At 36.9% G+C, this 14,808-nt stretch overlaps 2 protein-coding genes across 3 annotated transcripts in view; one reads left to right on the plus strand and one right to left on the minus strand.

Annotated features, from left to right (window-relative positions):
• LOC126376480 (exportin-2) overlaps window positions 1–14,808 on the plus strand; it is a 192,327-nt gene that overhangs the window by 51,596 nt on the left and 125,923 nt on the right. The window lies entirely within an intron of this gene.
• On the minus strand, window positions 6,278–9,022 carry LOC126376699 (uncharacterized). The gene is made up of 2 exons (XM_050024252.1): window positions 8,768–9,022; window positions 6,278–7,026 (listed from the first exon to the last, which is right to left on the minus strand). The coding sequence occupies exon 2, from the start codon at window positions 7,011–7,013 to the stop codon at window positions 6,351–6,353; it is 663 nt and encodes a 220-aa protein (XP_049880209.1). The 5' UTR covers window positions 7,014–7,026; window positions 8,768–9,022; the 3' UTR covers window positions 6,278–6,350.

Here is a 14,808-nt window from a genome sequence, read left to right on the forward strand (position 1 = left end):
CTTCGTGGAAGTCCGAAGATAAAAGGGGGATGGTGCAATGAGCTCGTGTAGATCACGGGCACACTCCCCGAAGGTTGTTATCATTGGTTGTTTATGTGACTACAGGAGGGTGGAGGAAGCGCAATTAATTTAAACGAAGGAGCAGAGTGTTGTCCTCAAACGATACCCTCCGACCTTCATATCTGTTTACTCTTAGGGGGGTGTACCCTGACCGGGGGCGACCGATAGATACGCAAGTGGGACGGGCGTTTCGCAGTTGCTACTAGAAGTAACTGGTATTGAATGGTTAACAGCATAGGATAGTCTTCAGTATACTTGAAGGATGTAACCCGTTCTAATTATTCAATAGACAACATCAGCTATTCAGCGATGGTCTCTGGCCCAGTGGTTGAGCGTTAGGCTCACGAGGTCTCGGGTTCGAAACCCGGTGGGGACATATCACAAAAATCACGTTGTGCACCCTGGTTTGGTTAGGACGTTAAAGGCTGATCACCGGATTGTCGGAAATGAAGATGATCCGTGCTTCGGAAGGCACGTTTAGTGGGTCCCGATAGTTACTTACTGGTAAGACGGAAGTATGTCAGAGTCCTCAATAATAACCCTGACTTGACTGTTAACATCAGCGCAAGTCCAAGTGTTACGTTTAGGAACCACTTTTCGTTCAACAATAGGTGAAACTAATCTACTCATTCGAGGACCGCCATACTTATTTCATTTACTAAGCTTGCCATGGTAAAATTTCCCGACTCATCAGCTAATGTTCAATATCCAGTCCAGGCAGATATATCCAATTGCCATTCCCTTTTACTTACTGACATAAGTAGTCCTTACATGAGGCATTTCAGTAGATTTTGGCGTTTCTTTAATAGCGGGATCTCGTCATATTATGCTTCGCGATTGATCTCGAAAAATTTGAAAAGATCTAGCGGGATCCTAGGTATGTGTCCAGCAGTGGAATGTAAAAAAATCAATCACATTTTTTTAATTAGTCCTCTTTATGAACTATTTTTCCTCAATCCATAAAGATAACGGCCACGTGCCCGTATAAAACTTTATCATGATTCTTACTACGTTAATTACTTGCTATTTGACAACATGTCTGATTGTTTTATTGTGGGGTTTCAGTCAGCGTGTCATTATCACATCACTGTTTGTCTACGAGTTGTAAATGTTATCTTAATTAAGATCATCTCCAGGCGATACGTAGGTATAAAAGTGAAGATGTAGGTACATCTTCATTACTTTGGGAGGAGTTTTTGGCGTAACCTGCTAAGGCCGAGAAATTCATATTCACACACAGTAGTTAATAGTTTTCGATTCCCTTACCTTTACCTTCCGATTCCGTTACCTTTGAATAATCTAACCAGCACGTGATAATCATTTATGATCCAAACATTGGTTTAGGTTTAGGCAACGGCCTCCGTGGTCCAGTGGTTGAGCTTTGGGCTCATGATCCGGAGGTCCTGGGTTCGATTCCCGGTGGGGGCTAGAACATTACAGGCTGATCACCAGATTGTCTGAAAGTAAGACGATCCGTGCTTCGGAAGGCACGTTAAGCCGTTGGTCCCGGTTACTACTTACTGATGTAAGTACGTAGTCGTTATATGAGTCATGTCAGGGGCCTTTGGCGGCTCAATAGTAACCCTGACACCAGGGTTGATGAGGTTGGTAATTCACCTCACAACCCACACGATAGAAGAAGATTGGATTAGGCCTGTGCTGGATAAGCTGGATTCGAACCTGCGATCTCAAAGCGTCAGCGTCGTGCTTCACGCCGAGACTAGTGCTGAGTGAGGCCCTTTTATCTCAGGACGTACACCACCACCTTATAATAAATTATTTCTATTCTATTCAAAGTGCGCAAGCGTTCTACCAACTGGGCACGAAATCACGACCGCTCATAGTGACAGCATTCTGCTATCTGCGGGTCACTGGTTGGTCACATTGTAAGTTATTATCTGTGGGTTGCTGACATTTAGTGGCGCCGACAATTTTTGCACGTCAGTCCGGGTTTAGAGGTCGATTTTGACAACGTCAGGTTAACGGGCGGCACCTAATTTTAATTTAGTTTGGCGGTAATAAACTAACGCTAACTTCTATTTGCTGCTGTATGATAATGTACGGTCACGAGCATTCAAATTCAAAAATATCTTTATTCAGTAGGTAACATAGTTACACTTTGTTACAACATAGTTTCACAGTTTCATAGTTACAACATAGTTACACTGTAAAACTACTGCAGCTTCTCACAACCTGTACAGCCGGGGAAAAGATGCTGCAAGAAAAACCTCGGCACAGGGCCCTAGACGATCTTTAAAAAAATAAAAATAAACAAATTATTGGTATACAAATATGTATACACTTTGGTACCATGTCACATTAACTTTTTTGACAAATTGAACTGTAAGTGTCACTAAATGTCAAATACGTTAGTGCGACAGAGTCCTAAAGTAGGTACATTATTTTGCTCATGAGTGTATGTGGGATATAGAAATAACACGGGATATTTTAAATATCTTTACTCCTTATATTTTAACAAAATCCTCTAACCCGACCGTCATCGCACCATCGACTCGCTTTTCTTACTTTTAAAAACTGCCTTACGTCCCATTCACTAACCATCCTCCTTTCATACCATAAACAATCAAATTCCCATTCTTTATCCTTCCATAGTATTCTCACTTTCCTACATGTAAGGAAAGTAGAAACACTAGTTTTCCAACGGCAGTGTCGAAGCCGCGGAACCCTCTGTGCGTGAGTCGCACTCGCACTTAACCGTTTTTTTTTATTTTTACTTTTTATACCTATGTCTGTTAAGTCATTTTGTGTCAAGTTTAACTTGTTGATGTTATATTGTTGTTATGTTGATGTTGTATTGATAGAAAGGAAGAAAAAAAAATTATTCGGCATAAAATAAATTAACATAACTTAGAGGTAATTAAATTATACATAATGCCGAAACTTATTTACATAATAACGCTGATTTTCAGCTGCAGCCGGTTGGGGAATCAAGACATTGAAAGAAAAAAAATAGTTAAGTAAGTAAAAGTTTGTTGGTTTGTGTTTACCACAAACCATCTGATAAAGACTTACAAGTCGATGGCAGATTACAGTGGAAAAAAAAAATTAAGTAAAATATTATATTTATACCTATTACTGTGGCGTTCTCTTATAATAAATACTATTCTTTCTTTTTTAAACAGAGTAGTTACACGCCTAAAATTTTTCATTACACCTTTTCCGTCTGCATCTATAACAATTGAGTCATCGCTTAGAAACCTAAGCCTTTCAGTTCAAGGAAAATATTCTTTACCTACCAACAGTGTGGAAAATCCTGTGTGAATATTTAATTAAATTACAGCCGTAATTTGATAAGTCACTTCTGCGCAGGTTAATTAAACAAACTTTGATATACTATCACTGAACAGGTATGGAACATTCCTTGCGTTTTGTCGCAGTAAACAATTTAGCCGGACACGATGCGAAATGATGTACCTAGGTACCTTTATTCCTCTCTTCTATATGATTAGTACCGTCTGACTGCCTCCGTGGGGATAGATGGTACTAAAAAGTTCTATCTGCCCACATTGGTGGTAGAATTGGTGGTGGCAGACGGGAATAAACGAGTAGGTAAGGTACTTCTTCTTCTATCGTGGTGGATTAACAACCCCATCAACCCTGGTGTCAGGGTTATTATTGAGTGTGCGTCAAGCTAGCGGCCTCAAAAAAAAAATGGGCACGAAAAAATAATTTGACCATACCAAAAAATAGTACTCTTATTGAAAAAAATAGTACCTGTTGTAAAAAAATTAGTACCATCACGGTTCTGGATTTATAGCCATGTTTTATTGCACTTGCTAGCTTGACGGTGAGCGAAATTTGGCGAGAGTTAACGACAAGGTCTTTCGCTTTGATTTAAACGCCAAAAAATAGTACCAAAATAGTACTCACCCCCTGCAAAATACCGAAAGTAGTACTTCAACGGTTCCAAAGTTATAAAGGCAGTTCTTTGATCCCGCTAGCTTGACGTTTTGAAAATACCTATTATCTGGGGAACGCTTGCATACTTCAGTATGTAACTAATATCAATAAACTCGTATGAAATAGTACTTCCTACCATCATAATTTTGATCCGATTCCCTTTGTAGAAATATGTTAAAAAATCATCATAACCTATGCCATACATTTGTTGTTGATACAGTCACGTAGACAATTACATAACCTCACAATTTATTCGTAAGTATTGCCATCGCCAGTATTGCCATTTTGGAGGTCTACCCTACCATTTCTTTGCACTTCAGAGTGTTGCTATTACAAAAAAATGCTATTTCATACACCCATATGCACTAATTTTAATAGAAAATGGCTGCATGGGTCTAGTTCTTATTGAAAACAATCTGTGATTTTAATACATCATAATTCATTTTTAATCTACTGTTTTATTTTATAATTTATACCTTCATGTTCAATTTGTTACAGATCGAAGTGTTTGTTAATAAACAATTTGCAGTATTTGTAGAATAACTCAAAGAGTTTCAACAATGATATTACTTTCATCTGACAACCCTGGCACTTCACCATTTTTATTTATTTATTTATTTGTACACAATAGTACACAGAAAGAAACACTTTTTTACCCAAAAATGGGGAAAAAAATACTAAAATCTGACAACATTCTTCTTGAGCATGTGTAATAATTTTGTTCGCGACGGTACCTGTCTTGATAAATGTATGACATAGGTTATAATGACTTTTTGACATATTTCTACAAAGAGAATCAGGTCCAAATTATGATGGTAGGGAGTACTATTTCATACGAGTTTATTGACATTAGTTACAAACTGAAGTATGCAAGCGTTCCCTAGATAATAGGTATTTTCAAAACGTCAAGCTAGCGGGATCAAAGAACTGCCTTTATAACTTTGGAACCGTTGAAGTACTCATTTCGGTATTTTGCAGGGGGTGAGTACTATTTTGGTACTATTTTTTGGCGTTTAAATCCAAGCGAAAGACCTTGTCGTTAACTCTCGCCAAATTTCGCTCACCGTCAAGCTAGCAAGTGCAATAAAACATGGCTATAAATCCAGAACCGTGATGGTACTATTTTTTTTACAACAGGTACTATTTTTTTCAATAAGAGTACTATTTTTTGGTATGGTCAAATTATTTTTTCGTGCCCATTTTTTTTTTGAGGCCGCTAGCTTGACGCACACATTATTGAGCCGCCATAGGCCCCTGACATGACTCATGTAACTACGTACTTACATCAATAAGTAGTAACCGGAACCAACGACTTAACGTGCCTTCCGAAGCACGAATCATCTTACTTTTGGACAATCAGGTGATCAGCCTGTAAGGTCCTAACCAAACAAAGGATCACAAAGTGATTTTTGTGATTTGTCCCCACCGGGATTCGAACCCGGGACCTCCGTGAGCACAACGCTCAACCACTGGACCACAGAGGCCGTTACTAATGTTCCTAATTCAAATTTAATGAGGGACTTTCCAGGCTACGTATCATCATCTCTAGCATTATCCCGTTTTTCACAGGGTCCGCTTACCTAACCTGAAGATTTGGCAGATCCGGTTTTTTACAGAAGCGACTGCCTGTCTGACCTTCCAACCCGCGAAGGGAAAACCAGCCCAATACAGGTTAGGTCACATACTTCCGAAAATGCATTCTCAGGAATGTGGGTAATTTCACTCGAAAATTCTACTAAGTCCCTGCCCCATACTAATTTTACTCGAAAATTCGGCTATGTACATGGCTCATACAAAATCGATAAAATTTTTATAAGTCCCAACTCATAGTTCTCCCTTAGGTACACTCCAACCCAAGATTTACTTAAAACTTTAACCTTGTCTCGTTCAGAGAACTAAAAAACAATACTTTCTACTTACTATTATCCTCGTGGTGTAATTAAACTCTCGAAAAACATGTAACACTAATTGTTAAAATGTTACTAATTTGTCATAAAAAAAATACTTGCAATCGGACTGATTGTAGGACTCGAAACGAAGCAATGATCTAGATCTCGTAAATGATATAGTTATATCCAGTTGTATTTTATTTTTCAATTTCATGCAATGACTTTTTAAAAGTCCATTAGAAATCCCTTTGACTTTTATAATCAGTTTTACCTCGTATGGAAAAACACTTGCCTGTCTTTTTTTTATTCTTTACAAACTCTCCATCGAGCCTTATTAAATATATTAGAAAGTTTGAAATGATAGGATGCAAATGTTTAATGAGCTAAATAAAAGAAATACAACAAAATACATGTTTAAAATTCATTATTCCTCAGTAATGGAAACAAAATTAAATGCATATTACAAATTCAAGTTGAATTTTATTTAGAACTTTTCTGGATTTGCTCCAAAAGCAATTCTAAACGGCCTGTCATCACAGGCTGCCCTTTCTTTGTTTTCTTACTCAATTTCTTGAACCGCTCTTGTTTCTTCTTTTTGTATTCCTCTAATTTTTGCCTCTTTTCTTCTCTTGCCTTCTCTATTTGTTGCTGCTTCTCGAGTTTTTCTTGCTTAACTTTATTGTACTTTTCTTTCGCTTTCAAAAATGGATCTTTCTTCTTTAGTTCTTGAGTTTCTCCTTTAATTGAAGCGTCTTCTTTTTCTAAAAAATCGGGATGTTTGACAAATTTTCCAACTTCTTGGGAATCAGTATTATCTTCATCAAAGGACACCGGTTTGTATGAACCAGCCAATGGGTCATTTTTGACACTTTTCTGATAATCTCTCATCAACCTCTTCTTACGTTGTTCCTCCCATTGCTCGAGTTTATATTTCTTACTGTATTTCTTTAGACGATATGTTTTTTTGTCAAACGGTTTCTTTTCAGTCTTCTCTACAGCACCTTGACCGTTCTCAACCCCCACGCGGTTCTTATTGAAGTTGTTATGCCTCTTCTTCTTGAAATCTTCTTTCTGATCTTTTACTGGTTTCTTGTTCATGGCTTTCTTTGTGGCAAGGAAGAATGCGTCGCGTTTTTTCTCCATTTTAGTATTTCACCTATAATGAAATGAGAAAGCGTGTTTGATAATCGCAAAAAAAGAACAAAAAGCTATATTATTTATCAACATGCAACATAACAGTAAATAAATATGTACTTTTATTTAATAACACGCTTTTTCACTTCAAAACATGTTTATAGAGATATAAATATGATAAAATATGACCTAATTTTGAGATTGAAAGTCCAAGGAATATAATGAAATGTAAACATGTTTTTATCTAGAAACATAACATTAACATAATTATAAGCTTAAGTCATAGAAAATAGGTTAATGAAATTGACACCGTCTAACTAGTTACACCTATAATCTAGAATCTCTAAAGTGAACTACCTACTAGATTACTTAACTTTACAATAATTACATAGTTGTGATTTGTGAGCCTTTGTGCATCTACAAGTTGTTGTAGGTGTATTTTTTTTATTGTAGAGAATTGTTTAAAGTATTTAACTTGGTCCAGATGCATTTAATGAGAGTGATCAGTATGTACTATATTATGACTTGCTGAATCTCTGCACATAAAGTTTACTTATTGGATTTTCGTTAGTGCATTAGTAAAACTATTTTTCTAAATAAATAAAGTTACACCTTCAACTTGAAATAATTCTGATCACTAAATAAAGACAAGTGGCAAAAAAGTTTTCTATTCAACTTATTTATGAATTATAATAATAAAAAATGTAAAAATAAGTATGACATTTTGTCATGTTTTCCTATGACGTAACAGCTTTTTCATACAGATTCCATTGTAATTTTGGTGTTTTGATGTTTAGTGAAAATAACTGATTAGGTACCTATCAAACCTATTAACAGATTTTTATAATAGCTTTTTTAGATTTCTACACCAATTTAGATTTTGTTACATGATAAGTTGAAGTTGAATCACAGGCTGGAATAATTCAATTTCTTTTTAAATAAGATTGGCTATGAGGTAGGACATGTATTGGCAAAACAAATACCTTACACATGGCAAAAGCATACAAACATCAAAAAGAAGGTAAAAATTCCATCTAAATTCTGTAGTCTGTGTCCAATTGTGGGAACACAGATGTCAAACCGGTAGTGACAACAGTTTTCGTACAAAATTGATTGACTAGGTACTCTCCAACTATCTATTACGGTTCTTTAGGGTTTTGTAAACTAGGAACCCTATGAGTAGTGTCAGAATCTGTTTGTGACAACTATTAAGTTTCGTTTTGAGTATTGTTATGAAACATGTTAGGCTTATTTATAGGTATATAAGAGACATTAACATCAAGATAGCCATGTGATATTTTTTGTTTTATTTATGCTGCCAACATAAAAACAGAAAAGTATTAATGAAAAATAAAGAAATGGAAGTTTACGTTTTCGCAATAGATGTTTGCGTTAGAAGTGGCTGTGAAACGCTCAATTGTCTACAAGCTATATTAGATAGCTACGCAAGTTCGTGACGTATATTTCGTCACATGGGCAAGAGTTCGTGAATCATTATTTGCACAATTGCCGATAATAACAGCTTGCTCACAAAGAAATTATGTATTACACGTGGCGGGCAGTAGAGACGAGGGTTTTTAGACCTTTTTCTATAGGAATAATACTATCAATCACGATACATTAACACAAAATTGATATGACCGTGAGATGTAATTTCACAAGTATTACTCGCTAGCAACCGGTTTTTGATAAAAAATTACTTAATTAGCAACTAGTATATTTACTATTTGTATAATAAATAAGCATGTAAAGTAGAAACTTACCAAAATAAGCCACCCACTGGGTAGGCTTTGGATTATCGGCGGAATCTTGATAGCTTACTGGCACTGGGCACACAAAAACTGAACCACGATTAGAGATTGTAATTCACGGTTTTTAGCGTGAAAAACTTTACCAACCATGCCCTAATGTGATTTTTCAGGATTCAAAATCCACACAAATCGCGAAAGATGGTTCGCAAGATGTCACAAAAGGACCGAGACGTATCGAGGTACCAGAAAGAGCGGTGTTGACGCGCAGCGCCCTCTACGTCGTGTCAATTTTCAGGAACTAAACACAAGCGCGATCAATAAAACGGAACATGCGCAATGAAAATGTTTGATCGGCTTATTATTGTGTTTACAAAATGTCTAATATACTTATCGAGGGTTGAAAGGCAAATGGGTTTAAGCGACATTTTGTGAACTTTACAGGAGAGCCGTTTAAAGTTTTATTTTTTCGAAAAAAATTCATATAAAAAAAACTACTGAATCAAAAGTGTTCAAAATGCTAAGAATTATTTTAAATTAAACGTTGCACAATTCTGTATTTATTTGGTTCGAAAAACACATCAGTTATAGATTTTAGAAGTCGCTTAATACAAAATGCCTCAATTGAACTAAATTACAGTTGAAGGAAAAACGGTTGATATCCACTAGAGCCAAATATTGGCTAAAAGCAAAATGCTTTAAGAGACCTCTCACTTATTAGTTTGACTAAAGCTAAATGAGTTAAACGACTTCTTAAAAAAAGAAAACTAGAGGCAAATCAGCTTAACCTCCATAAAAGGTTATATGACAGGGAAGGAAAATATCTTAAGTGACCATCCGCTACTAATTTCAATTGTATGAAATCCAAATATTAGTAAGATCGGAAATAAAGTCGGTCCTTAAGCCGTTTTTCCTGGGAGAGATTTTAGTCGGGCAAGGCATTTACAGATAATTGTACCTTACAATATTAGGAAAAATCACGGCGGATATAATGAGTAAATCGATTTCATTAAGAAACAGGATCTAGAATATAACCATAAAGATTGTTACACATGCTTAATTCGACTTTTTAAGTATATGGTAAACCGCGTATGATGGCGGATGACAGATAACTGTCACCAACTGAATGCGGGCAATAAAAGAAACAAATAGCTTTGAAAAAGTCTTAATATGCTTATACTCTGTGCTGAGTTTAATCTCACTATCACAACCTGTTTCCGATTTACTGAAAAATTTAAGACCACGTGCCTGGATGCAAGTTCCAAGCACTGGCTCCTACTAGATGGTACGCGGTACTAGGACAGACTGCAGTGAAGTACTGATTGCTCTCATATTAAGAGGCGGCCAGGGGTGGATAGATCAGCGACTTGTTTGATCAAAATTTCTGTTACATTTGTGCCTAAGACCTCCACTTCGAGCTGGCCATAAAATACCGTCGAAGTTGACAAACAATAACAGAACTCGATCTTGCTTTTAAAGCTGAGATACGTCGGACATCGCAGCAGACACATCTGTCGATGAGATAATATAGATGATAATAATAATTAATAGATGGTGTTTCTTTGCCGAGCGTTTTTATAGCTGTGCTCTGCTCTACCGAAGTTATTGGTTGGTAAACCAGATCGCAAAACTAAGATTGGTGCGATGGTTCTAACGTGAAAATCAGCTCGTGGGGAACTACAGGCGGGCTTTTCTGTCACCATATTATGTCTCAAAAACAAATGCAAGGTGGAATAAGCTTGTGAAATTCAGCTCTATGCTGATTCCTATCAATCCAGTTCCGGTAGATTTTCGACAGCTTCAAGACTGTTTTCGGCCACAAACTTTGAAGAGAGTTTCAATCTACAACAAGGAAAAGACCCAACGCCTCACTGATCAGAAAGACTTGTTAGCAGCGCTTTGGACACATTTTAACGATGTCTTAAATCCCAATAGTAATACCAGTGACTTGTTTGTTACAACATATCGGTCGAGTTTGTTACAACAAGGTTTCGCTTAAGATCTAGCGGCACCCCCTGCCTTTGAAGAACTTCTTACCGCGCTAAGAAGGATGACAAATACCAACACATCAAAAATACCATCTGAACTGTATAATATGCCTACACATTAATAACTGGTTATACAAACTCATCCTGAAGATATGGGAGTCAGCTGCTGGAATGATTTTAGCCTTCTTCCTCTTTGCGAGTCGATGGCGATCGATATTAAATTTTAGCCTTAACGTTATTCTATCCCGTGATGCAGAAAAGGTGCTTCCGGAAACCCAATGATGATTTTGTCCGGACAGAGATATGGGGGTACGGTTTTGTTATTAAACAGATTCAGGCCAAAAGGCTTGAACAACATCGGCCTTTGTTATGTGCTGCGTGAGGCTTCACGCGGCTTGTGGATTGCTCTAAAGAAAACAGATTGTCCTGAAAAGTTATGACTTATCCTGATACAACAATATCATGACGACATGATGACGACAGTTTGATTTAGAAGTAACTTTTCAAAGCTATTCGTCGTTACCTACGGCGCGAAACAAGGCTATGTCATAACACATGGAGCCATGGTTCCTAGTCTATTTTCTTTATATATCGCTTCTGTATCACGCATAAGTGGAATACTCTGTGGAATTGTTATTTATAGCTTAATTGAAATTAAGGCTAAAATGAATAAGATCATTTTTGATCTCTCACGTCTCACATCTATGCGTCAGTTAACCAAACTTGCCGAGGAATGGCCGATTCAATTGAGTCACACACCAGAATATTTATAGTTTTGTGCAAAACCCTTTTAAAATATTCAATATTCAATAACCATCCAGAGGATGCTCCGGGGATGTAGCTTCTTCCAATGTTGCTTTAAAGGGCGCTGAGCTGGAGGAAGTTTCAAAATTAAAATATTTGGTTTCTCAAATATGAAATGACTCCAAAGTCATCGGAGTTGCCAGCCCGGATAACAGGTGCGGTGGCAGCCTTTGGAAAACTTAAAATATTAGTGTACAAAGTCTCAGCGGCGTACTTGATACGTAACACTTTAAATGTCTAAGGTCCATCCTTCGCATAAAGCGGCAAGATGGTTTTCCAATAACAAAAGTATTACGTCGTTCTGGCATATTCGGAATAGAAGCTCTCATCATAAAACATCACCTACGATGGTGCGGTCACGTCATGCGAATTGATGACCGAAAGGTTTTCTATTTCGAGGTGTCTAGAAGGAACTGTAAACAAGGTGGACAATACCTGCGGTACAAAGACGTACTCAAGCGCAACCATGTGGCTTTCAACATGCCAACTGATAGTTGGGATGAGTGTGTCTGAACCTGGAATAGCGCGTGATATAGTCCTCGAAAATCTTAGTCCAAGACGCCAAATACAGAAAACTCAACGGAAACCTTCCTACAATTACACTGTAAACTCGGCTGGCCAGCTTGATTGTATGCCATGTGACCAGATCTTCAATTCTAAGTTCGGTTCCGCTAGCCACGTCAAAGTCTACCACAACAACGACTTGGGATAGACACAAATAGAAGTCACCATCAACGAATACGGCTTGGGTGACATGATGACACGCACACTCCCGGTCTTCCCAATCGTAATTTTTAGCTGTGTGAACCGACCAACCAGGACCTGCCCATACTTATTTTGATATGTTGAAGTGATGCGGGCACAAGGTTTCATACAAAATTGCGATGACTGAAATGTTAACATTATTTCTTTTTTGTTTTGGAAAAACGTTTTAAGTCCTTTGAAAAGAAAATGATAGTTGTTTTATACGACAAAAAATTTTAAAAAATGTAGCATAAATAGCTGAAGTCAAATTCTATGAATATTTTCGGTAAAGGCAAAACAGTTCAAGTGCCAATTTTACTTTTAAACTGTCGAAGGCAAAACGGTTGAAGCGACAATATTTATAAAATCTGGATTAAAGCAAAAAGATTTAAGCGCCAAATCTATTTTCGTTTCGTCTAAGGACAAATGATTTAACCGACTTATCTATAACAAAACATTGTCAGGGAAAACGCTTTAACAGACTTCGAATCATGAAAATGAAAAGACATAACAGCTTATGTGACCGACTCATATCCCGGAATACGACTGATATGCCACCCGCCCAGAATCTTGTGCATTTTTTTGTCGGTTAAAACACGGGTTTTTAAAAATGTACCCAAAGTGCTAATTGGTTGAAGCGCCAAAAAGTAGCTTCGATTGATCTGAAACCAAGATCAGTCGACGCGGAAAAAATCGCTGATTCCGAATATATATATAAGTCAATTTCGCCCAAAATGTCGCTTAAACCCATTTGCCTTTCAACCCTCGTTATGTTAGTAATTCCTACAACTGCTTTACTTCGCTAAGTAGATTAAATAAACGAACATATAAATTAAAAATTATAAGAATCTGTAATATTTTGCGTATTATGGAGTGGAGCAAAAATTCGTAAACAGCGCCATCTTGTGATTAGTAAATGCAGACTAGGTACTCAAATGCGCCACTAGATGACAATAGCTGTCTGATAAAAGAGAAACTTATGCCCACGCCTGCGATTCTTACTGGGATGGGCAGAGCGCTATCATTACTTAAATGAGAAGACAACATACAGCCACTTTTGATACAAAGTATGATAATAGTGAACTGTATGATGACATGTGATCAAGCAATAGACCACTAACTTTCATAATTCATTTATTCGCTTTAAAAATGGTAAGTATATAAATATAAACTATAATAAAAACACGAAAATGATAGTCAATTCTATTAGAAAGCGACTCAATTCAACCATTACCTACAGGAAAAGTTTTCAAGTAGGCGACCAGCCCCCGATCGTACCGTGCGGCGTATTATGTTACTGAATATCTAACCGACACACAGTCGCGTACAAAATACTTATACCACTTATACCTACATACCTACACCTTCACGACAATTTTTAAATTTATTAATCGGTTATGTTATGACACTACCCGATTGCCTACTTGACAGTTGTAACAATAAAATATAAAGTACTTATGTCCGATACAGTATTATCTTTTAACGATAATAATTATTAAATAGTTTTTTTTTTGTATTAAGATCATTTTTAAACATTTTATTTTTACAAAATATGAAAGCGATTTTTTATCTGTGTATTACAAGGCCCCAAAACGCATCGCGCAGGATGGATGGATGGTTTTGCGACGGAAAATTTCACTTGATATCAATTCAGAATCGTGATTTGAATCATCCATCAAAGTTTTCGTTACGATGTCACTAACATCCTGTATAAGCACATGTGCGGTTGGATGTACTAAAACTGTAAGTATGTTATGTGCATAGGCGGTCCTGGCATTCACTATTCGAGTCCGAATTTTTCGATCTTTACATAATTCGTAATCATTTATTCGCAATAAAAATGGTATTACAGTTTGCAGTTGGTCAGCATTTAACATTTGGTCTACATTTTTAGTTATTAAAATTATAACATACAAATAGTATAAAATACAATCATCATCATCAGCCCATTAACGTCCCCACTGCCGGGGCACGGGCCTTCCCTATGGATGGATAGGGAGATCGAGCCTTAAACCACCACGTGGGCCCAGTGCGGATTGATGGTTATTAACGACTGCTAATGCAGCCGGGACCAACGACTTAACGTGCCATCCGAAGCACGGAGGATCTCGAGATGAAAACTTTTTTTTTGTGGTCACCCATCCTATGACCGGACTTTGCGAAAGTTGTTTAACTTCAACAATCGCAGACCGAGCGCGTTTACCGCTGCGCCACCGAGCTCCTCATAAAATAAAATATGAAATAAAATCATGAAATAAGATAAAATAAAATTGACAATTTAAATGTCAATCATTAGATACATGAAATAATAATAAAATTATTCACAATGTCATTAATCAAATTACACATCACAAAAAAACAAACAATACTTACACAAAAAAGAGAGAAAAAGAACTTAATTAATTTCACATTATTAGCGTCTGTCGGGCCAATTTACTTCGCGACTGTCCTGCTCAAAGTATTAGGTACTAGAGTGGTCTACACTCATTAGGGTGACTGTTCACTAATCAATGGTGAATT

This window comes from Pectinophora gossypiella, chromosome 21 (genome assembly GCF_024362695.1).
Source record: "Pectinophora gossypiella chromosome 21, ilPecGoss1.1, whole genome shotgun sequence".
Lineage (NCBI taxonomy): Eukaryota > Metazoa > Arthropoda > Insecta > Lepidoptera > Gelechiidae > Pectinophora > Pectinophora gossypiella.